Genomic DNA, 25,564 nt, shown 5'->3' with positions numbered 1-25,564 from the left:
TGCTTAGGCATCCTGTTATGCTGGGGAACTCACAGGATAGCCAGGGAACTGTGCAGGATGGGAAAAACCCCAGTCTGGATGGAGAGAGATGTGAGTCTCCATCCAAGAGAGGTGATGACTGGGGAGCAGGAAGCCTAAAACTGGGTACCCTGCTGGACCACAGGGAATACAGGTACAGTTACTCTGGTCTGTGAAATAAATTTTAAAAAATAATAAACAAAAAGAGCATTTCAGGGCAGGGAGTGATCTGGTCACCACTTAGGGGAATTGGAAAACACAGTTAAGAGTTTCAGCTAATAATTTTCACTAAACATGACTCAACAGTTTATTCCTGTGAGTTAGCCAGGAAAAAACAGACATGATCACTAGTAACCAAAATGATAAGCGGCCAATGCCCGTAGAAAGAAAACAGCTATAATGTGGTGATGCAGAGGTAATAAACAGGTAGTTTCTCTGTAATACAACCCACATACATAATCAAATACATCTTAATTTGAATTCTAAATATGCTCAAAAGCCTTTTGGCGCCAAGTTCCACCTGCCATGTCACTTAGAAAAGTCACCCTTTTGACATATGTTTAAGATCGTAAAAGTATGTCTGCAAATATGGCATCTTGGCAATCTGTACATTTGTCTCATCTATAACTTTTGCATCACATTTGCCAAATTTTTACATCTAACAGGTTTTCCTAACTTCTGACACAGCATGGTTTTGGGTTAAGAGTGGGATTTTTAAATGCTCCTAAGTGAAAATCCCATCTGCCTATGTTTTTTGGACTGAATAAATGGAGTCAAAGAGTCAAACACTGCACAGATAAATATGGTTCGGTGTTTTGAGTAGAGACAGTAACCTGCTGAGTCCCATGGCAACATCACTATTAAAAATCATCTTCTATTTAAGATACAGTAAAGAAGGGAAAACATTAAAAGCATTTTAAATGTAAAGTATTAAGTAAGGCTTTCATTTTAACAATACCTCATTTCCTTTCCCTTCAGATGTAGAGAGCTTTTACAAGGAACCATCTCCCCATCCCTGTTTGACAGCCTTTTAGGTGGTATTAAAGATGATGATAACTGTTTTTGACGGAAAAACGGGACTGGACTGGACTGGAGCTGCTCTTGTTAAAATTAGATTCTGCTTCCTTTAAGACAAACACACACACAAAAGGGAACACACAAGAACAGCAAAAATAGAAATGAAACTTCTATCTCTGATGCTGACTCTCACTCGCAACTTCATTGCTGGAGAAACACAAGCACAGTGCACAATCCTATCAGCCTGACAAATTTATACAAGCATCAGGATGTTTCAGACATTCCTTTTGGCTGTCTTTCGGGTCACAGGCTAATAGCAAAGTTGCAAAGAGACAGTCTTATCTGGTTTGCAGAAGACAAAGAGAAAGAGATAAGAAAGAGAAGAAATAAGGCAGAAAAGGGAAATGACACAGTAGGGAGAGAATGACAGCAGGAACCCAAGGTTCAGGCATTCAGGTTTTAGCTGAAGCTGGTGGAGGTGGTGATGACATCTAAATCCCTCTGTCTGCCCAGCCTGGTCAGGATGCCATTCAGGATCAGGATGGTGAGGGACCAATGGTATCACAGTCCAGGAGACTGTGGCAGTGGCAGCCATGTTTACCCATCTTTGCTATTTTGATCCCCCCACCTCCACCAAAGTCTCTTTTTTTAAGGGGATTCCAGAGGGTAATCCCTCATTATTTTGTCCACCAATTATACCTAATTTCAGACACACCAATTTTGGTTCACTACTTTCTGACCCAATCTCCTCTTGTTTACCAGTCATGATCCTAATACAGACTTTTTTGTTTGGGCTAATTGAATATTTGTGTCTTTAATGTCTTCCATGACATTTATAATCAATTTTATGTAACAGACTGAGTTGGATTTTTGTCACCTTGGCAACTTAGAGTATAGTTCCCCATTTTACATAGGGGGAAACTGAGGCACAGAGAATTAAGTGACTTGGCTGGGGTCACACAGGAAGTCTGTGGCAGAACAGGGAATTGAAGCCCAGCCTACCACAGCCCAGGTTAGTGTCCTTGCCATTGGATCATCCTTCCTCTCTCTTCCTTTCTGCCTCATACATCATTGCTGGATTTGCCCATGCTGCCTGGACATCAACTCATTTTACTTTTGTTTACTGTTTTGTTTATTTTGTTTTATAAATGATAGATAAGAAATTATGCTCTCTGAAAATTATGGTGTCAAGGGAGAATTATATGCAAAGGTCAAGTTGCCCCCAGTCACCTGCATATTATGAATTGTTACAAGAACATTATTAAGGTTGGCAAGTCAAGCACTCAAAAGTTGGGTAATGCCAGAATTAAGACTGCCTGTGCAACCTGAACTCTGTCTGCTCCTTGTCCATATGTATTACGATACAGTCTTTAATTACGTGACCACATACTATTTTTACCACAGGATCCCTTCCTCATTCAATGTCCAGTATGGCGTGCTCAATTAATTAGCAGCTATTCAATACTTTGTTTTATCCTCATTGTTCAATGTGTGGCTCCTGGCCTTATTTACTGCATACTTAATCAAACCATGCTCTGGAGACACAACTGTTAAATTCCTTGTTCTCTTACTTGTATTTATATTTTAATAATCATTTTAGCTTCTGTTAAACAAAACCAGTTATGACTTTTGCTAATTTCTGCTTTGATATATAATCCAATGGGACAAAGTTTCCCCAGTACACCATACCTGCTATTGAATTCCTGGAGTGAGGAAGGGCCTGGTTCTGTGAAGCAATGAGCATCTTCAATTTCCATTGACTTGAATGGGTATTGAGAGTGCTGGTCACCTTGCGAGATTGAATCCTAAATAATATTTTAGCATTAAAACTACATTTTGATCATATAAGCAGTTTAGCAGAACTTTGAAAGAACAAAATTAAGCTTTTATAACTTCTAAAAGTGCCATAATTAATGGGCTCATGGCAGCCATTTGGGATTTTCTCCCTGACAGAAGTGATCTAAGCAGGTGTTTTAAAAGTCTTAAAAGCTTTTGCACTAATGATGTTATACTCTTTCAAAAATAAATGTGTCTTCACCTTGGCATTCACCCGTCAGCAGTATTGACTATTATTCAGGCACCAACTCAGGTTTCATTAATGTTAGCACTTTAATTGACCATAGGAGCGATTCATTTGCTAGTATGTCTCACATTTGGATCATAAAGTTTGAATTACTGTGATAAAATGTGACATTTCCTCATTGAAAGGTATTTCCATTTTTTAAGCATTACAATCTCAACTTATTTTATTAGCTGACAAAAATACTTTTGACAGCATTATGGACAAGGCACAATTCAAAGCAATTTTTCTAATGTGTTAGACAGATATAAGTGTGGTTTATTTAGTGAGGAGCCATGCTGCACCAATTGCTGTGAACCCTTACATGAAGAGCACTTTCTCCCAGGAGTAGGCCTATTGACTTCAATGGGACTGCTTGTGTCAGTAACTCCTCGCCAATGTCAGCATGTTGCATAATCCAGAAGATAGTCATGAGTCAATTATGGACTAGAGTATATCTCTAGGAAAGAAGCACATGTGTAGAGATATTTGAAATATGTGATCTATCGAAAAAGTCCTCTCCATTAAAATAGCTCTGCTGTAAAGATCATGAACATGAAAGTGTCAGAGAGATGGTCCCCAAGGTGTTATGTATGAGCAGCATTGTTCTGGAAAGTGATATGCAATGGTTAGTTTTTCACTATAAAGACAATTGAATAATTTATGCTTCCATATATAATATACTAAATGTTAACTACCAAAATAAAATGATTATGAGACATTTTGCACAGTGATTCTCAAACAGTTGTCGGCCCTTTTCAGACAGAAGGCCTCTGCATGCAACATCAACACTTATACATTAAAAACACAATTTTTAAATGTAACATATACACATTTGTATATTTAAATATAAATATTTTAAATGCTACATGTATAACCCTATTGTTTAAAATAAATTTACCTTTTCTCATCACTTTAAATTAAGACTAAAACACATTTTTATCAAATTATTGTTATAAGCAGAAAAGTTAGATTTTTTAAATAGTTACTCTTTAATACTGTGGAGGATGTGAAGAAACTTTGTCAGTATCACTTTTCACAGCAGACTTAGTGCCCCATTGCCATTCTTACTTCTGCGCTCCTGCTGGCGGTGGCACAGAACTGCAGAAGTAAGGGTGGCAATGCCATACCATGCCATCCTTACTTCTGCATAACATTTGACCTTTGCGCTGTGCGGAGGGGCTAAGGGGAGGCTAAGGCAAATTTTGGGGTGAGGATAGCCCTGCAAGCTCCCACCCAGCACTATCCCTCTGCCTGTGTGTCTGACTGTAAAATTATACATTGTTTGTGTGTGGCCAATCTCAGTGTTCTGATTGCTGTGTGGTTTGTTGTCTCATTCCCACCTATTTAGTCACAAGACAACAAACCTGCATGCAAGATGCTACAATCTCCAGAATCCAATTTCCTTAAAGTGGTGATAATACAAATATATATTTTATTTAGGAACAACAATCACTGCATTATACGTTTACAATACTTTTTGAAGTAAATACACTACACTGTGATGGAAAGGGATGTGTGATTTTCTAAAACGCTATATTTAAATTATATATTTTATAGCAGTTGCTGTCTGTTTCATACATGTATACATGACCCCCATATAATAACCTCATGACCCCCTAACAGGTCCCAACCCTAAATTTGAGAACCCCTGATTTAGCAAGAAGTGGCCCAGGTACTCATGACGTTGTTACCAAAATCTCATTTTTCAACGTAATTTCCTTCAAAGATAAATGCTGCATTATATGTATATCAAACTGTAAATGCTAAGTAGCAAATTTAATGTGCTTGATCCAAAAGCAATTTTTATTGAAGCAGAAGAGAGAACCATAGTATTAATATGGTGTTTTTCATATCATTCTTCAAAACAATGAATGGGAACAATTTTCATCAAAGTCACCCAAAAGAGGATTCTAAATGTTTCTGGTAAAATAATATTTATATATTAGACTAATTTAATTTTCAAAATAAACTAAGCAACACAGTAACTATTTGCTTTGCGTAGAGAGTAACAGAATCTTTACATTGCATATTTAGGACATATTGTAAGTATGATGTATAATAAACCCTTAAAACTATTAAAACTTTTTATAGGAGCAAAGATAGGTTTATTTTAAATATGGTAGTTTCATAGCATTCATTTCTGAGCAGTGATTTAATAACGTTTCATAATTTTTTTCTTCAACCTCCTAATGTGATTTCTGTTTGTTTGTTTTTTTAACAGCTGAAGATGCGTGTGGAGGAACAATGAGAGGATCCAGTGGCATAATCTCCAGTCCCAATTTTCCTAATGAGTATAATAACAATGCAGATTGTACATGGACCATTGTGGCAGAGCCTGGTGATACCATTTCACTCATATTTACTGATTTCCAAATGGAAGAAAAATATGATTACTTGGAAATAGAAGGTTCTGAACCACCAACAATATGGTGAGTAAATTGTTGCTATTTTGAAGCCTTTAAAGATGACAGAGAATACATAGAGATGGTCCTGCAACCTTTACTAGTGTCAACACTATAGCCTTGCTGAAGTAAAGGAGATTACTGCTTGTGCATGTAAATTGATTCACTGATTAGAAATGTAAACCAACCTTCAAATACAGACCATCAAAATGAAAAACCGTGGTATACTGATCCACCTGATTATGTTGTTGGGTAAATTTAATCTTCGTTGCATGCAAATTAAATTACAGTGCCATTGATTATATCACTGGGTGTCTGCATGCAGTAACTCAGGATACGCTGTCTCACTACATAATATGCTGGAAAAGGTGTGTAGCCAATGTTGCATTGCTCCAACACTGACCATCCTGGTTTGTGGGATGTATCACCTTGTACTGAAGAGACCCCACTTATGCCCAGTGGATCTCTGAATGCATCTCTCTTCCCCTCATGCAAAATCAAGTTGTGAAATTTCTGGGTTTTGAACACTTCTCCCTTTGGGTGTTGATAGGGTTGTATATTTACTCCAGGTCCACCACTCAAGTTGGGGCTCTCAGTAGCACTTTGAAGGGGACAGAGTCTTAGGCCCTGGCTGAATGCCTCAGGATGCTTACCCCTTCTGGAGCCATGGGGTGAACAAACAAACAATGTAAGAGCAGGAAAAAAAAAAAAAGGAAAAGGAAATATACAATTAGTCCCAGTTGGGCCACTGGCCTCTCTTCCTTCGAAGGGCCTTGTGGACAGGCTGCAAGCTGACTCAAATACTGCTGGTTCATAGCCGAGGAATACTGCTGTCATGAAGCAGGGCCTTCAGCAGAGCCAGCGCCAGGCAACCTAATGAGCACAGCTGGCCTGTAGTAGGCTGCCTAATTGGCTACCCCACCTGACTGGTTGAAAGTGTCATCAGACCGTCTCTTTAGCCTAGCAGCAGCAGCTTAGAAGCTGTTCAAAGTATTTGCCCATGGCTGCAATATCTCCTGCTTGTTCCCAACCTTGCCTCACTCCAGGCAACCTAGTCCTGACACTTGGCTCCGATTGTGACTTTGGCTCTGACATCTGGTTTCTGACTCTGGTTCTGACCCTGGGCTCTGATTCTTGGTTACTGATGCATTCTCTAGCCACTAGGCCTGTTGCCTGCTCTACCAACAACAGCCCCCTTTACCTCAGGAGACTAGGGCCTTCTTTTAGGCAAGAGAGTAGGCTCTGCTCTCTGTCAGACCTCTCCCTGGGAGCTGGGAAGTTCCACACCCTGTTCTCCTCCAGATCTACCTGCTACAGAGCTGAGCTCCCCTCCCACTGCCCCGAATTCGTCATTCATTCTTGATGTGACTTACAGGTATGGGGCCACTGCATCACAGAGCAACTCCTTAACCTCTTCCTACTTGATGTGGAGTTTATGCACCTTGTCACACAAGCATGTTGTTTGTTGATGCAGCAGTTCTGAGAGGTTTCTCTATTAGTGCCTTTGTAGTTCCTCTGTACAGCTGCCTCTGTAGACGCTGGCCTCAGAGGAGTTGCACTGGTATAAAACTAATGTAAAAACAGATGAATTGAGTCACCTTTTTAAGTAGCTGACTCAGTTTGTTGTAATTTAACTAGGAAAAGATTCATGGTTAATTCAACACCATATATAGTTACATGGTAAAGCTGTTCAAGGCAGCAGCATATACTGTAAGAGTATTTGAGTATGAGAAGAACTTTCCTTTATCATAGTGGTTTAAACTCATCCATAGAAGATGATATAATCTTCCACAACACTTAGGCCCCACAATATAGTTTCAAGAAGGCCTTGTGAGATCTTTGTTCACTTGGGTAAATTTCAGCCCTTAGACCAGATCCTTTACCAGTAAAGTGGCATAGCTCTGTTTGAAGTTTGTGGTCCTATAGCAGTTTACTCTGCATAGGATGTAGTCTAATCAGAATAGAAAAAAACAGTCTAGACTATACTATAGTAAAAAAACAAAACCCTCTTTAATTTCGGCATTTGTAGTATTTGAAAAGATCAGCCCTTATTTGTACAAATGATGCCAGAAGTTATATTCCTAGTTATTTAATAATATATAACAAGATAGGAGACAGTACACTATATTTCAGCTTCAGTGAATGATATCTCATAATTCATGCCACCTCTTACGTTAGTTAATTATCTGTATTGAAAAATTACTGATTTGTCATTGATATTTTTTCAAGCTGTCAAATTTTTTAAGCTAGTTCTCAGCTAAATTAATTCTTTTAAAACCAGAATTTATTATCATTATTAAAGAAGTAACACAAATAACATAAAAGCAATGTAAATCAGTTGAACTGCTAAATCTTCACTTGCTTATTCTAAAGCAAATTTTGTGTATTCAGTGTAAAGCTGCAAATAGTTATTTAAGTTTTCTCCAGAACCAAGAAACTTTGATATATTTAAATGATATAATAGGGTTAATTTATATATGGAAATATTTATATTATCTATTACAAAATAAAACATTAAAATGCTAATTTAATAATTGCTAATTTAGAAGAGCAGATTGAAAGAACATTCTTTTCTAAATTTATCATTCATATTCCCTGAATTAGATTGATGTACTCAGTTATGCAAAAGTCTCTCTCCATTTGCTAGGGAAAAATATATTTGAAAATCATAATTAAGAGATTGAATACTTTCTATCCCTTAAGAATAGTGCTCGAGATTCATCTCCACATATCTACATTCAAGATGTGTGCACAAAATTCTTTCTATATAAGTTTAAAGATTGGATCCTCATGTTGTATCTTACTCTGTTAGACAAATGGTACATAACTACATGAAAGTCTATTACATTTTTTAAAAATAGTTCTTGATCCAGACAGTAATGTCTTTCATCTTATTTCTCAGACTATCATCTTATTTATGTACTGATTGCATCTTATTTATGTACTGAATAAACTTAATCCTCCAGTCTATCTGCGTAAATAACATAATGTTTACTACTATTTACTGCTACTTTACTACTACTACGTGGTGGGATACAAGCTAAAATACTGAGCCAAAGATATGTAAGGTATCCTTTCTTTAATAGGAAAGGAAAATGGCTAGAAACTATTCACAAAACACTGTAGCTTTTCATTGTCACCTCATCAATCAAGACAATTTTCATATTTAGAAAAGTAGTTGTTGCTAAGTCTTTCCTATTGACATTCTTGATATACTGTATATCCTTTTCATAAAGTATCAGAGAGAGCAGCTAGATCACTTGTAATCTGTCTCAGCTCTCTTCTGTTTCCTGTCATTTTAAATAGGCTGCTGGCTTAACAGTTGATGACACGCATACAAAGTATTCCTAATACCTACAACACGTGCCTTCATAATTTACCTAATGCAAAGTTTTACAGAGGGAGGAATATCAGGTCCAGAATGTGTGTCATGATGATTTTAATGAAAACAAGGTCATTTTATTTTCGGAATCCAAAATGAATTATGGATCTATCTATCCTGCTAGTCTTTAGAGATTGCCTGAGGAAATGGTGTTCAGATGCAGATCCATATTAAGTTTAAAATAAGGTTCAGATATGAAGCTGTGTCAGACCTTCATCCTTATTTCTGTCCAAAGATTCTGAAAACTCCCACATTGCTTTTCCAGGATTTGGGCCTATATTGGCAGCACTCTGGCAAGATGAGCTGATCAGTTAGCAACTGTAGGTATTCTCATCCATATAAGTGTCTAAGTTTTCTTTGAGACCTACTAAATTCTTGGCCTAAGTGATAGCATGTAGCAGTGAATTATTTTAGGCTAACTACATATAGAATATCCATTTTGAATTTGTTGCCTCTCAAATCAAACTGCCTACTTTCTTGTATTTGGATTATGAAAGAGGGTAAATAGGAGCACCTGACTGAACTTCTTTGATACCGTGCATTATATTATCAACTTCCAGCATATGCTCCCAAATTAATTTTCTCCCTTAATGACAGTGCTAGTCTTTCCAATATGTTCTAAGATAGAACTCTGTCTGTGCACTAATAACTATGGATCTAGAAATCTAACTCTGTACATCCAGTGGATAATACATATCCACTGGATGTCATAAAGAAAGTTTATATTTATTCACTTTGTTATCACTACAGTGATGCTCTTCCTCATCAGTAGTTAAAATACTACTTAATACTGCTTACAAAATAAACTTAAGCCTTATTCAAGGTTGTTTCAGTTTTGTTACCAAGCTAAGTAAATGACACAAAATATGAATGATAACAGAACTGATTCTGGAAATCATCTTTTAATTGAAATGATGTTATGTATCTTTAGCTCTCTTCCTGCTTTTATAGTCTGTAACAAAATAGTCAGTTTTTTAGTGTTTTAGTACCAGCAAATTATTACAGTAAAATATTTGGTTTCTGATTTAGTACAGCATTCTTTTATTAAAATAAGACGAGTAACTTGTTGTGAGTCAGACACATTCTCAACACAAAATAAATATACATGGTGAAAAATATTTCTATATTTTTTAACTTTAATAGATACTATACAAGACATCTAAGGACTAGGTCCTCGGCTGGTGAAAATCAGAATAACTTCATTGATGTTACACTGACTTACACCAGCTATGGATCAGGCCCTAAAATTTATGATACTAAAACTATGGCTAAAATTCAGTAAGCATTACAGAATTTTATTCTCAACATTAGCAGCATAGGCATATTCAAAATATTTATTATGATAAAGTTCTTGACTGAGGCCCTAAATGAACGAAGTCTGACTATTTTAGCCCCCTGGAGAGAAGTGTAATTATAACTAAACCACCATAGATACTGTATAAAAACTTGACACATTACAGCATGTTCATAAAGAACTAGTACAGAATCTGAATTCTCTCTTATCAAAGAGCAATTTGGACTATTTTGCACTTACTCCTTCTAAAGTGAAGAAATAATTCAAATCACTTGTGTCTTACAAATGATTTAATCTCAAAATAATACTGGAAAGTCATTACTTTTACTCTTCTAAAACTGATGTTGCAAGTCAGTATAAAAGGCACATAGCCTACTCTGGTGTGGCAAATCCTACTGGAGCATCTAGGCCAGTTTGCTATGTCTAATAGTGGCCAAATTCTTCAATGATTTTAGGAAGGGAAAACTCCCTATAATCGAATTTAGCCAATGTGTAATGGTGGTTGTGGGTGAGGTACACATTCCTGATACTACAGGCAATCTGTCCTGAAATGTGATCTTGAGGATCTTTCATAACTGAGCTTGCATAGCTTAGATTCTTTTTAATGGTCAGAAAACTATGCAGAACTTAAAAATAAAATAAAATAAAATAAAATAAAAGTAGCCACAGTAATTGATTTAACCTCCTGGCGCACTCAAGTCCACACATCAATTATTGTTGCATAAATTTTCATTAGTTCTAAACAGATCTTTGTGGGAGATGAAACATCTGTTTTATGGAGGATCTCGAGATTTCATTGTTTTGTCTTCACTCTGATTAAGGAATGAGCCCCTTTAACGAAAATGAGAGGGGAAAAAAATAGGTGAATTGAAATGTTTCATTTCAACAAAACGAAAATGTTCTTGTTCAATTTATAATTTTGTTATATATTAATATATAATGTAATAAATAATCAAAGACTGAAAACAAAAAGCCATTTCAAAATGAAAAATCAAAACATTTCAGCCTGAAAATGTCTAAACTGGACATTTCAAATTGTTGGGAGCTCCTTCTTGTTTTTTCACCTAAATGAAAGATTAGTGAAATCAATACCATTTTGAACATTCATGCCATATTTAATATTTTCAATTTAAGAATTTTTCAAAGCAGTTTTTCATAATAAAGAAGTTTGCAGTTGATGGTAGAACATGGAAGCTGAATTTTTAAATATATTTCTCTGCCTAAGGTTTTTCTATAGTTCCTGTGACCATGTAACTAAACACCAGATTCAAATAATATTACTCAGTGATCATAATATATATTGTTCTTTATATGAGAAAAAATGTCTAGCCATTGCTTTCAATAATGGTCATCACACTGGATCATATATCTCTTAAGCATAAGTTGCACTTTGAAAAGCTTCTGAATAACTATCAACAACCTGAGAAAAATGTAATTTTGAAAGGACTATGGTAAGTAAAGGAAAACAACAGATCTAGTTAAAATATACTCTTACTCACAGTAGAAACTATTCCTCTTCAAAGCATTTGCACTCTGAAAGGAGCAAATAAGTTGTATAAAAATTCACATTTTCTTATCCATGTGGGCAATAATACAGTTGAAATTTTTTAACTCAGTCAAAGATACATTGTATCTAAGTCTCCTTATAATTAGTCCCATAAGAAACAACCTCCAAAGGTATTTAAATTATTCTTGCTTGGGCTAAGAAACAACTATATATTTTAAAAAAAAATTTAAATATATATTTGTACAAGGTAGACAGATTATGAAAGAAACATGGATCCTATCAAACATGAACTAAAAAATAGGCATTATTTATAAACCTCTAGTGTCCAGCCCAAAAGTGCCGTTGCAGCTGTATGAGCTTCTTGGCTCTGCTGCTTCAGAGGGGTTCCTTATTTCAGCGGGATTTTCTCCGAGTCAGTTGCATAAAGTTGGGGACATATTGTCTTTGCCTTTCCCACCCTGCTCCTCATCAGGCTGCCAGCTATTGGCTCTTGAGAATGGTGTCACATATGCCCTAAGTAGTTTTGGTGTGTGTATTTATTTATTTGTTTATTTATTTATTATTATCCCTAAGTATTACATAATGGGGATTTTTAAAACAATTTTTAAAGCATGTTTCATAGCATATAAGATTAGTAAGCATAAAAAGAGAAAAGCTACTGTCTAAAATTTATCCCTACAAGTCACCAATAAATCATGACCATGAACCAAAAGTTTTGTTTACCCTTCTTCAGAATTTCTGCATGTTAAATGCTCAGATTCACTCATTCTCCTTTGATTTTATTTTAAATTCCCTCAATGCCTAAGAGTGCTGTCTTCTGGAGGTCACAGACCATGATGTAGTGCACTCCTAACGTTCCTTGTGTTACTCATTCGTACCCTTAGGGATTGCTCCAAGTGCTCCAGCAATCACTGGGATCATCTTTGTTCTAGTTTTCTGTAATTGTTTCACTTTATGGTAGAGTTCTTTATACTCTGTTATCTTCTCTTGATGATGTGGGGTTTTTTTTGGTTTGTTTGTTTGTTTTTTTATGATTCTGATGGCTATGACAATATGAATTAATATGATCTTGTTTATCTTCTTTTCTACAATTACGAAATCCAGCCCATTTGCCTTCACTGTTGAGTCTGTGACAATTGCCAGATCCCATCAAATCTTAGTCTCTTCATTCTCCATAGCTCCTTCCAGGGTTAGAGCATTCATTTCTTCCAGCCTCTCTCTTCCAGTTTAGCCAAAAATCCAACATCGGATCATTTCTTGATTTCCACCATGTGTCCATTTCACTCTTTCGTCAACCATGATCTTCAGTTTTCTTGGGTTGTTTGGATAGTTGTATGATATCGCTGTGGGGTTGCCTGCCTCTATATAACACACACTGCTGGGCAAAGAGCTTGCAATCCAATTAAGTTTTTCAGAAGCCCATTTTATGCCACTCGTAACATTGTTATTGTTATTTTATTTTAGTTATATTGTAGTAGCACCCAGAGGCCCCATTTAGAATTACCCCAATGTGCTGAGTTCTGTGCAAACACACAGTGAGAAACAGGCCATGTCTCAAAGAGTTTACCGCTAAATTAAGACAAGATGAAGTGAACTGGGAGAACAAAACAGTAAAGGGGATATGGGAGGGAGGCCACAGGTAACCATGACAGGAAGTTGTAGTTGTGTATAGTAGCTGCATGCATGGTTTGCAGATTTGAGGGTGGTTATTTTTTTAATCCCTGCTGGCCTCCTGTCCTAGCCATTCTCAGTTCCTAATGCACAATTCAGTTATCATGATAAAAGTGGCTTTGAGGAGACACTTGAAAGATGAGTATATTTATTTGAGTTTTTGTTCATTGTTAACTACCCCATACACATAAATTACGACAACAGGTTGCCATTCATGTCCATGGAGCTAGACTGTTATTTGCTTTGTGCACCAGGCCAGCCTTTTTTCTAAATAGGATGGACTTGTGCACAGCCAGCACACAGAGACACCTGGAACTTATGTGCCTGGGAAAGCTACAGGAGTCTGTATGAAGGGAAATGCTAGTTGAATTTAGTGTGAAGTTTTGACTGCATATAGATAGGCAATAGGGCTTTCAAAATACTAATAACAATGGACAGAAACTTAGTATAACACACACAATTGCTTTTTTAATGCGGAATTCTGGGGTATTAGTGTCAATTTGTGTCACTAGTTCTCACAGAAAGTTTTAAAATCTACTTTTAAGGTTCAGATAAAGGAATTATCAAGAAAATAATTATTATGGAGTAAAACAGTTTTAATATGGAGGTTAAATACCCAACTGAGAGCCATCGATAGTTTACAACCCATGAATGTTTAAAAAATTAAGGCAAAATTGACATTGCTTGATGAAGGAGAAAAATGATTGCCTCTTTAAGAGATGGCACAGTAGTACTTAGATACTATGATGACAGGTGCTGTATAAAAACCTAAGATCGATAGATATCAGCAGAGCTGTAAAATAATGTGTTGTGGCAAAACACTGCTGGAGAGTGCTAAGTAACTGGCAGAAGATTCTAATGGATTGCTAACTGTGAATTTCAAGTGATAAGCCACAATTAGCCAGCTAGACAATATTCACTTGTGCTGGATGCAATAAGGCTTTTGGAAACTAAAGGGATGTATGATGAAAGGCTGAGTGTCAGATCAGATGTGACCAGTGAAGAGGTTGTATGAATTTAAGGTCAGAAAGGTAACCTAGGTATGACAAAGTCTCAATGGAGGTGAATAGAAAACTAAAATAAAGGAGGAAATTCTGGAGATTATCTAAGAGGTCCTTAAAAATGGATTGTGAATGCTACTTTCACAAAGCACTTGAAGACAGGTAAGACAGTTTTGTATTGGGAGGGAAAGGGTGACTAATAGAAGTGGTATGGGCTCTGATTCTGAAAGGTACTAAAAACACATCCCTAGTTTTTGGGACAGACAATCATCATTTTCTGGTATTGGAACCCCATGGCATGCTGTCTCTCTTACTGTATCTCTAATTGTTTCCATTGGAGTGTTTGCATAGGTTGCTAGGTTGCATACCTGTGAAATAGAATTTCTTAAAAACCAAGCCAGGTTGCTAAGGTGCACACATTTTTAGTACCTCCTGCAGGAAAACACCCTTCGATTGGCTGATTTCCCCACTTTCCCACCTTCTGAAAAAGAGCAACCAATTAGGGCTGCTGAAGGAAACGGGGAGTTCTCCCCTCAGAAGCTAATACCATTCTCACAGGAGAAGACGGGGGAGGGAGCAGAACCAACCCATCAGCTCTGTGTGGCTCCACTATCTCCTTTCCCCTCCTTTCCTGAGAGAAAGGGGTCAGTTCCTCTGCTCCTGCCCCTCCACTGTCCCTCGCTACAACACCAAGCCTGGCAAGTAGGAGAGGGGTCCCCACTGCAGCCCGCCTGGGCCTGGGGAAGGGGGTGAAGACCCCAGGAGCTTCAAGAGGAGCAGAAGTGAGGCAGGGGAGGAAGGAGAGGTGTAGAGGTGAGGGTAGAATTGATGGAGGACTGGAGGAAGCAGATTTAATTGCTGAGCAGAGGAACAGCAGATGTGGGGATGATAATAGCCCACAGACACATGCACACGCGTGCGTGTGCACATACACACACACACACACTTTTTTCAGTCCACTTTAAGCACAATTCCATAGTACAGTATTATGGTGAACTTCCTCAGCTAATCCTTCAAAGAATGGTACACACACACATCTCAAACACTTCACGCGTGATAGGCATACTTTCAAATCTGTTATGAGCCCTAGAGTGAAAAACCTTATTCCATAGTTACCTGCAGAGACCTTCGTTTCTCTTTCTCCTTTTAAAGACAATATTAGTGGCAATGCAGAATTTACAGTAAACAGTCTCAGTCCACAGCAAACAGAGCAGTCTATATCTTTAAGGAACAACAGTCTCTCTAAACAATTAACCATGTAAGCCCTCGCATTTTGGAGAAGCCAGCAATTTCTTTCTTCAAAAAACAACATATCCTATGCTTTAAATGCAGTTTCCTTGCAATGAGCCAGCTTTTTGAACTGTCTGCTACCATTTCACTTTTCCTGTGCTCACAGTATTGCAAAGTCTAACACAATGAACACTGTCTAAAGATGCATTAGTGTTTTATTATGATTGTTAGTGTATTCAGTCATTCTTGCCTCTAGCCTAAGGGCTATTTTGCTGTCCATCAAATTTGTGATTTCAGGTCTAGATTTCCAAAGAAACATTGTATGCCTGCAGTGGACTTTATAGGTATACGTTTTTCTGTATCGTTAGAATGGTGCCTATTTACTAAATCCTTCTGGGCATGCACAAGCGGGTTGAAAATTAAATCTTATAAGAATGTTTCCAAGGTTGGAGAGTGCACACATTTTATTTCTTCACTTATTCTACAGAGATTTTGAAAATGGGCTTCAGTGTGCCAGGCTGCTTTACTGTCTTCTGTGTCTGCACCTCTATGACCCCATTAACCTTGCACTAATCTGAGCAGGTCTGAGAGTTGCCCCATCATCACTCATCTGTGCTCTGCTCTGCTGAAACACTCCATAAATAATAGGCTGGACACAATACACTAAAGTTTTATTTATCTATACTAATTAACTATTTAAAAAAGCACAAACATAAGGACAAATAATCCATTGCTAAACAAAAAATGTCTGAAGGTTCTGCCTCAGCTACTGCAAAAAAAAAAAAATACAGGCACAAATCATTTGGGTATGGTAGAGTATCTGAAGCTGTTGCCTCAGGATAGACACTATCAGAATAGCAAAAGTCCCGTGGCATCTTAAAGACTAACACATTTATTTGGGCATAAGCTTTTGTGGGCAGAAACACACTTCGTCGGATACATCTTGGATGTGTCAGACTCTTGCTGTTTTGCTAAAAGCAGGCTAAGATGGCTACCGCTCTGGAACTATCAGAATAGCCTCTCCCAGATGTAAACGCATGATGGTTGCCATCTTGGTTGACACATCGGGGATTGAATCAGGGAACTCCAAATCTAAAAGCATGAGCAGCTGAAGCTAGAGGTAAAAAATCAAGACTCCCCAGCTGAAGATGAGAGAGAGTCATATTCTCTGTGGATGAGACACACAGCGGTATGTATAACACACACTAAGCCGTCGGTTACCAGAACAATTTAAGAGGAAAAAATATCATAGAATTATTACATTACTATGACATTAAGTCATTCCAATTGAATACAATCTCTGCATTTCCATTCTATGGGCAAGTTCACCTGCTTCCTCCCTACTCACCCTTTTGGGAAACTTGTCTACATAGTGCTCCAGAGGCAGTCATCCCTTAGTGGGCCTACATAATTCCTATTTCTGCAGCCTGCAAGAAAACACAAGAGCAAAAGAAAATTGGGGCAACTCCTACTCATTCATGACTTCAGCCTGAATGCATCAGACCACAAAACTAAAAGTAAAGAGGTTTATTATATACAATAAAAATTAAAAAACAAGGACCTTACTAAGTTAATCAAAATATAGGCCTAACCTCCAATGCCCACAGTTACTCAGAGTGGGAGCTGCAGGTCCTGCCTCTGCTATTGTGAGCGTCTGGTTTTGTAGAAAGGCAAATCCCTTGTAATGCATGCACAGATCAACAAGTGGGATGGAACCAGTAACTTGAAAAAAGCATCATGAGTAGTGTAACATAGTGGCAAGCCTGCCTGATATCATCCACTCAATACACTCTGTCTCCCTTTAGTGATTCCTTAACACTGGGGCTCAGCACAGTCTCGTGATATGACAGTTTTTAATAAGCTGCACGTGATTCAGGCTGCATGGGTTATGTGGTCATGTCCTATCTGCCACATCATCATGTGGTGACAGCCAATTCACACAGTAATAAGCTATTGGAATGTGATTATTGTTTCTGCATGTCCTAGATCACACAGGACAAAAGGCAACTGAGCAGCAGACTGCCTGACTCAAATAGGGATACCACAGAGCAAATATGTATATTGCTGTTTGCTCTGCCACAAAACCCCTTCCTTACCAGTTCATACATTATGAACCCACATCTGTTCTCATTTCTACCAATCCTACAAACCTTGCCTGACCCTTTTTCCCCATAATGCACTCAGCCAGTGCTCATCTTCCTTGAATTGTGCCTCTTTTCAGCTGGAGTAGCTGACCTATATATTAACAGAGGACTATTTGGACCTCCCAGGTTGTCCCATTCCAAAAAATCACAGCTTGCTTGGATGCACCTAATTCAGTCTGCACAGTACAGAAAATAGATAGGGTGACACTATCCTTGGGGTCAAGCAACTACCTCTCAATTTGCACATACACATCCTTTTTGGAATCTATGTGCTTGTGCCCACCACCTTTTAAACAGAGGATGTATCTCCTTCTTGTGTGGACATAAAGCCTGACTCAAAGCCCACTGAAGCTAGTGGGAGCCTTTCCATTAACAATAACCTGCAAAAAGCTTTTGAAAATGTGGTCATCTTTTTATAAGCACAAAGCTCACCTGTATTTAAAAGAATATGACCACACACAAAAAAATGAGAACTTGCCGGTCTAAGTTCTTAAAAAAGACATTGGGTTATTAAAGGAAGATCTATTTAAACAGCTTAATGTTTCAGCAAGAAGGAAAATCTAAAACATATTTTAAAATGTTATGCTAGCACTTGATATCTATTTAAAATCTACTTTAAAAACTAAATTAAATTTATTTTACAAATTGAAAAGGCTGACATAAAGTTTTGGCTGCTTGACTTTGTCAGATGATGCAAATATCTGAAATGATAAAAATTGCCACAGGAATGAAATGTAGCTGAAATAGTCCATAGATGTCTTTTCATCTGTACAGATATTATATAACAAATAAGATTTGTTATTAAAGTAGTGGGCTTCTCCTGGATAAATCTATTTATCTCTAGCATATGCTACTGGATTGTTTAATACTAACAAATCCCTAAAGGTAAAAGTAATACCGGGATCACAGAAAAGAATAAAAATTCCACCGAAGACAATGAGAGTTCATTGCATGATGAATTTAACAAAAACAGATAATTAGAGCTGATATCTGCCATACACAGCCAGGAAAAGAATTTTGGCTCTAACATCTGTAAAATGTATTTTCTGGACTTTAAGTGCCCTTCTTTCAGACACCAAGAAACTCTTATTCCTGTATGTTAGGCTAAGTCTACATTTGAAGCTGGAGGTGTTAGTCCGAGCTTTCATAAATATATCCATGCTAGCTCGATGAGAGCTAGTGTGCTGAAAATAATATTGCAGCCCCAGTAGCTTGGACTGTGGTGAGCAGCGGCATTGTCTAGCTGCCCCAAGTACAAACTCTCTTGGACCTTGTGGGCACATACTAGGGGCAGCTAACTTGCCTTTGCCCATGCTCCTGCAGCTACACTACTATTTTTAGTGCGCTATCTTAGTTAACGTTAACGAGGCAAGTGATTATTCCCCTCTATTCGGCACTGGTGAGACCACATTTGGAGTATTGGGCCCCCCAGTTTTGGGCCCGCACTACAGAAAGGATGTGGGAAAATTGGAGAGAGTCCAGAGGAGGGCATCTGAATTGTACTGGGAGGCAGGCCAGTCCTCGCTTACAGACAGCCCCCCAACTTGAAGCAAATACTCACCAGCAACTGCACACCATACAGTAGAAACACTAACCCAGGAATGTATCCTTACAACAAACCCCGTTGCCAACTCTGTCTGCATATCTATTCAAGTGACACCATCACAGGTCCTAACCACATCAGCCACACCATCAGGAGCTCGTTCACCTGCACATCTACTAATGTGATATACTCCATCATGTGCCAACAATGCCCCTCTGCCACGTACATTGGCCAAACCGGACTGTCTCTACACAAAAGAATAAATGGACACAAATCAGATATCAGGAATGGTAATATTCAAAAACCAGTAGAAGAGCACTTCAATCTCCCTGGACACTCAGTAACAGACTTGAAAGTTGCCATACTTCAACAAAAATCTTCAAAAACAAACTCCAGCGTGAAACTGCAGAGCTGGAACTCATATGCAAACTTGACACTATCAGACAGGTCTGAATAGAGACTGGGAGTGGCTAGCCCACTACAAAAAATAATGTTCCCTCTTTTGACATTCACACCTTCTCATCAACTCTTGTGAATGGCCTTATTCACCCTGATTGAATTTACCTCATTAACACTTGCCCTCCTCACTGTGATGTAACTCACCCATTCTTGCATGTGTATATATGCCTACCAAACTGAAGTTTCCACTTTATGCATCTGACGAAGTGGGTTTCTGCCCATGAAAGCTTAAACCCAAATAAATTTGTTAGTCTTTAAGGTGCCACAGGACTCTTGCTATTTTTCTATGATTCTATGATTCTAAGTATGTCTGTGTAATCTGAGAAACACTCGCCACCCCCACCTCTCACCCCCAGCTCCAAGTTTAGACATAGCCTTAGAGATGCGTTTTCTCTTTGCCACTCAAATCTCCATGTTTGTTACTGTGACTTCTTGAAAGTGGATGGTACAAAGTAGAGTGGAAAGTGTAATGATCTTTGTTTATAATTAGAATCCATTTCAAGTACTCAACATTCACATCCAGCTGTGTTCAATTCTTTAAAAGAATCTCACTCTTTCCTGTAAAATATTTCACTTAGGGCCAGATTATTCAAGGTATTTAGTTACCTAACTCCTATTGATTTAAATGGGCATTCCCACTGATTTCAAGTGGAGTTATGTACCTAAACACCTTTAAAAATCTGGTCATTACTCTCTCTAAAATTAGAGCAAGACATAACCATGACAATGCTTGGGGTACACAGGATTAAGTTACCTTGTTTTCCCCGTCACTAACTAATAAGAGGGAGTCCTGCTTGTTCTTAGCTATCTGTCAGCTCCTTGATGCCAGCAGCCTGCTGGCCTCAACGCTAGTTCATACTTTCCCTTGCAAGTTAACAAGAGGTGCATCCCACTCCCTGAGGCCCTTTGAAGTGTTCCCCTGTCATCTGCTTGCATGATTCAATTTAAAATCTGCAGCTTGCTTAGTATCACAGCACTTTGATAGATTTATAGTGAAAATAAGGATAAGTTTATTAACAAAGATTTCAAGTGATAGTGAGTAAGGATATTGGAAACAAAAGGTTACATATAAAACATAATCATAACACACTTCCCAGAGACTAAATGGAACTAACAGGTTAACTTCCTGTCTGAAGAAGTTTATCTCACTTCCTCCCCCACCCCAAAAGTCCTCTGCCCTGTTTTCAACCAACATTGGCAAAGATCCCATTTTCATGAATGTAAATGGACTACCCATTTACTTCTCAGGATAAGGGGATGTCTTCTTTGCCTTCTACGTGTAATCCCCAAAGTTCATTGTCTGTACTGAGAGACAGTATAATCACCTCTCGCTTGTTTTTCTTGTGTGCTGCTGTTCTGTTGACTTCATATCTCTTCAATAACTTCTTATGTAAGTGGGCATCCATTGTATTAGCTTATTAAACTCAATTTACATAGGACAGAGAAGGAGATGAATAAATATGTCATCTGACAGAAAACCTATTTCTTCACCTCTGCAGGTGATTCATATCTTGATATCGAGTCTAAAAACATTTTCAGGATATATAGAAAACTCTTTACATTGTATCATTACATGCATTTTACAATTATATTAATGACCATTGTGACCCTGGATTTTATTTAAGGCTGCAAATAACATTCTTTGGTGAACTAGAGTGTACATAGCAGAATTAGGACATTCCTATAACCCCCTTCTGTGTTGATATTAAGGTGTTCTTGGTCACTGGATCATCTTCCATTAAAAAGATTGAGGGAGGCCTATGGTCATTGCTATGACAAATATGTTCTTTGTTATTTTAGGGTTCAAAAAAGAACTAGATAAATTCCTGGAGGATAAGTCCATCAATGGTTATTAGCCAGGATGGGCAGGGATGCAACTGTAGCCTGATCTATAGATTATGTATTGATTATATTAATTACTTAAAAATTCCCAGGTATCACTTTGAGGGTTGGCAGGTTCTTGTCCCAAGATTATTCAAATTATTATATAATTGGGAACACAGTTGCAACATTGACACTGTAGAAACTCTCCTATATTTACAAATAGTGTATTAATACATTTAGCACATTCACAAACACCCCAACTCAGTGAGGTAGATAAAGGTATGACAAGATGTACATTTGCACATCCACATACTCATATCATCCCTTTCAGAACAATCTGAAATGTTAGTCATCATCTTCTTCATCACCATCACCTTCTTCCTCATCACCAGTGGCCATCATTCTGGCACCTCCTAAGGGCTACATCTCTCTCTCTTACTGTCCCTAGGCTGGGGTGCAACTTTTATAATTTTTATAAATTGTCTGATGCATATTCAGTAGTTTTCACCTTTTTCCTTATTTGTATTTTCTCACCTTACTAATGTTGGAGTGTCCTTCTCTGATAGGTTAGTATATCAATGATCTCAACTTACTATCATATATGTCAATTCGTTGCCATGGTCCTCTTGTGGTTAGGTATCTGTGGAGGTAGCTCATGTACCTGTTATTATGATGTATGTCAATTTGTCGCTATGTCACTCTTTGGGTGGACCCATGTTCTTTTGGTTGGAAATTCCCCTTAAACACTCTATTTTAAGCTCCCCAATACCTGGGGTTTTACGCTGTTTATCTGTGTGAAAGTTCATAGGCCTCAAGCCTTATGCTAACTAGGATAAGTACTGAAGCTACTATGTTAATTATGCTATGTGCTGAAGCTACTATGCTAAGTGCTGAAGATACAGGCCTGTAGGTTCCTTGCATTACTGCTGAACATAATAAAGGCAAGCTAGCACAACACCATGCTCTGAGTGTCCCTAGCCTCTGTTTACCAAAAGTTGTGAGTGGACGATATTTGATGATAATTGCCTGTTCTGTTCATTTCCTCTGAAGCACCTGGCATTGGCCACTGTTGTAAGACAGAATAATGGGCTAGATGGATCAGTGGTCTGATCCAGTATGTCCGTTCTTATATTAAGTATGTCAGTTTTGCTAAGATCTGGCTTAAGGATTTATAAGTTAAGAAAGGCTACATATGCCAGTGAGTGACCATGACATTTTGGTTGCACATATATTAGCAAATTCAATAACCATTTTTCAGCATTGCTACAACTGCATTGTGACTAACAATGGTATGAGCACTTGCATAGACAGTGCTTTTCCACAATTCCATGAAAACGTACTCCAAGTTAGGCAATGAAAATACATATTTAGGCAAACAAGTAAGAGGCCTAATGTCCATGCATCCCAATAGAATCTGTTGTGTTTAGCCACTCTAAAATTCAGGCCTTCTTTATTTAGGCACCTATATTAGAAAAATGGCCTATATGTCTATGTGCATGAATTGTTTTTACATAAATCGCTGGACTCATTCAAGAATTCTTTGCTAAAAATAATAAGAAAGGTCAATAAAGGACATATAAAGTGGAGGTAATGCTTGTTGATCTTTAAAGCACTACTTGGCTGTAAGGATGTAAAGACTAACTTGATTATGGAAATTCCAGCAAAATCAAACAAGATAAATTAGATGGGAAATAGAGAGAGACAAGGTGGGTGAGGTAATATCTTTTATTGGACCAACTTCTTTTGGTGAGAGAGACAAGCTTTTGAACTTACATGGAGCTCTTCTTCAGATCTGGGAAACATAGGCTTGGTCTACACTACAGAGTTAGGTCAACATAAAGCAGCTAATGTTGACCTAACTATGTCAGTGTATACACTACATACTTGCTCCAGCTGATGGTTGTGCGCTACTACACCGACATCTTAACTTCACTTCCATGAGACGTGGAAGGCTTATGTTTATGTAGTTAGGTCCACACAGTGTCTGTGTAAACACTGCGTTCCTTACATTGGCTGTCTTGTCAATTTCCCCCGCTGGGAGCACAGCAGCTGACCAGACTCAGAGCACAGATCTCCGCACCAGAGATGAGAAGCCCCGGATAGCTTCCCCCCGCTCCCAGCCAGGAGCTGTGCAAAGCTGAGAGTAGTGGCTCTCAGCCCCCCATACTGCCCCTCTTCAGTCAGTGAGAAGAGCTCCTGGTGAGGATGCACATAGGTCAATTTAAGATTGTAGTGTATACATGCCCTTAGAGTGTCATAGCAAAATAGGAGATGGAACAGATTGTTTAGCATAAGTAGTTAACACATATTTCAAGGGACCATTTAAGGTGAAGTGGCCCCTTAACACCCCTCTAGTCCTATGGAGTAGCTAGTGGGGGAGCTGCTAGTGGGGAGTTTCCCCACAATAACTTGTGTTGAGTGAGGCACACTTTCTAGAAAGGCATCCAGCCAGCCTTGATTTGTAGATATCAAGACACAGAAATACAACTTCCCTTGGTAGTTTGTTCTAATGGTTAATCACACTCACCGTTAAAAAAAATTGTGCTTTATTTCTATTTTGAATATGTTTGGCCTTTGATTCCAGTAATTGGCTCTTGCTATATCTTTGTCCACTAGATTAAAAAACCTTTTTAGTACCTGTTATTTTCTCACATATGCCATAATCAAGTCACCTTTCAATCTTCTTGATAAACTAAACAGAGTGAGCTCCTCAAATCATTCGCTGTAAGACAATTTTCATTCTTTCACATACTCTTTAACTGGGAGAGCGAGGTAGACATATATAGCCCAGTTTCTGAGATCTCACATTAAAAATGCATTTTACTAGTACAAGACTGCTAAACCATTCTCCCCTTTTTATTTTATACCAGGGAGTAAAGCTCAACCAGCAATCTGCTTGGCTGACAGAAATTCTATTGTGTGCAATCATTGGTGTGTCCTACCAAGTTTAGAATAGGGTGAAGAGCAATTGAAGTGTTGTTGATTAGTTACCTCTTCTTAGCAGATACCATACTTTTGAAACATTCTAGGATTAAGATACCTCCTAAGGTTATGCATCTTCCAGCTTTAGACAGAAGACAATTTTCAACTCTGTATAACTTAATTGTATTGTCTAGGGATCCATTCCCAGAATAGATGCAGCTGTTACATTTCTTTTTTTTTAACGCGATAATTATAATTAAGGGCAACTTGCTTAAAAAGAAGATGGAATTAACAATTTCTTATAGTTCTGAGGCAGTCGTGAGAATAAAAGTAGCGCTCAGCTCCTGCTACAGAGAGATGAGATACTTAGCACAGCAGCAAAGGCCAAGGCTCTGTAGATTTTTTTTTTTTTAATTTCAGCTTTGAATTGCACATGTCTGTATCTGCTGGCAAGAATCCATGCAAGCCTTTTATTGGACTCAAGCTAGCTAGCTGAAAGTGATGTTGGCAATAAATTTCACTAACCATTATACAGAATGATTTATATTAACATGCCCAACGTGAGAAGCATTCCATTTGCTTTTGGTGACTATGGCCCTGGCAATATGGCTTTTAGTGGCACAGAACCCCAATAAATCACATATTTTGCCGATCAGTTCGGGGAAGAAATGACCCAACACACTAGAGCCAAGATTATACAGAACTCCTTGCTTTATGATCCACAGGATCATAGGAGAACTCAAGTAAATGAGAGCCTGTCCCCATTTTCTTGTGCCTTGCCGGATCCAGGGAGACAGGTAGTTATCATAACCTTAAGGCTGGAATAATATTACTTACCCAGCTCCAGGGAGGGAAAGCATCAAGGTGGCTGCTGAATTTCCAGTGCCACACAAGGGTGGTAGCATAGGCCAGTGGATAGCATACTTGACTGGGAGTCAGGAGTCCTGGATGGTATTCTTGGCTCTGCCACTGACCTGCTATGAATTTTGGAGAAGTCACTTCCTCTCTGTGTGCTCTGGATTCCCATCTCATCCATAGTCTTTCTTGTCTATTTAGATTATGAACTGTATGTACTGTTACCATGTATT

The 25,564-nt window shown here is 38.1% G+C and overlaps 1 protein-coding gene across 3 annotated transcripts in view; it reads left to right on the top strand.

Annotated features, from left to right (window-relative positions):
* The window catches only part of CSMD3 (CUB and Sushi multiple domains 3), a 1,042,296-nt gene that overhangs the window by 286,868 nt on the left and 729,864 nt on the right, over positions 1-25,564 (top strand). For all 3 annotated transcript variants that reach the window (XM_067537409.1, XM_067537408.1, XM_067537407.1), the window contains exon 5: positions 5,319-5,526. In XM_067537409.1, the coding sequence (XP_067393510.1) occupies positions 5,319-5,526 (208 nt within the window). The remainder of the gene's footprint in view (positions 1-5,318; positions 5,527-25,564) is intronic.

The sequence above is a fragment of the Emydura macquarii genome, unplaced genomic scaffold (genome assembly GCF_026122565.2).
Source record: "Emydura macquarii macquarii isolate MOO-44397 ecotype Brisbane River unplaced genomic scaffold, CSIRO-AGI_Emac_v2 contig_383, whole genome shotgun sequence".
Taxonomy (NCBI): Eukaryota; Metazoa; Chordata; order Testudines; family Chelidae; genus Emydura; species Emydura macquarii.
This window is presented reverse-complemented; position numbering and strand designations above follow the sequence as displayed.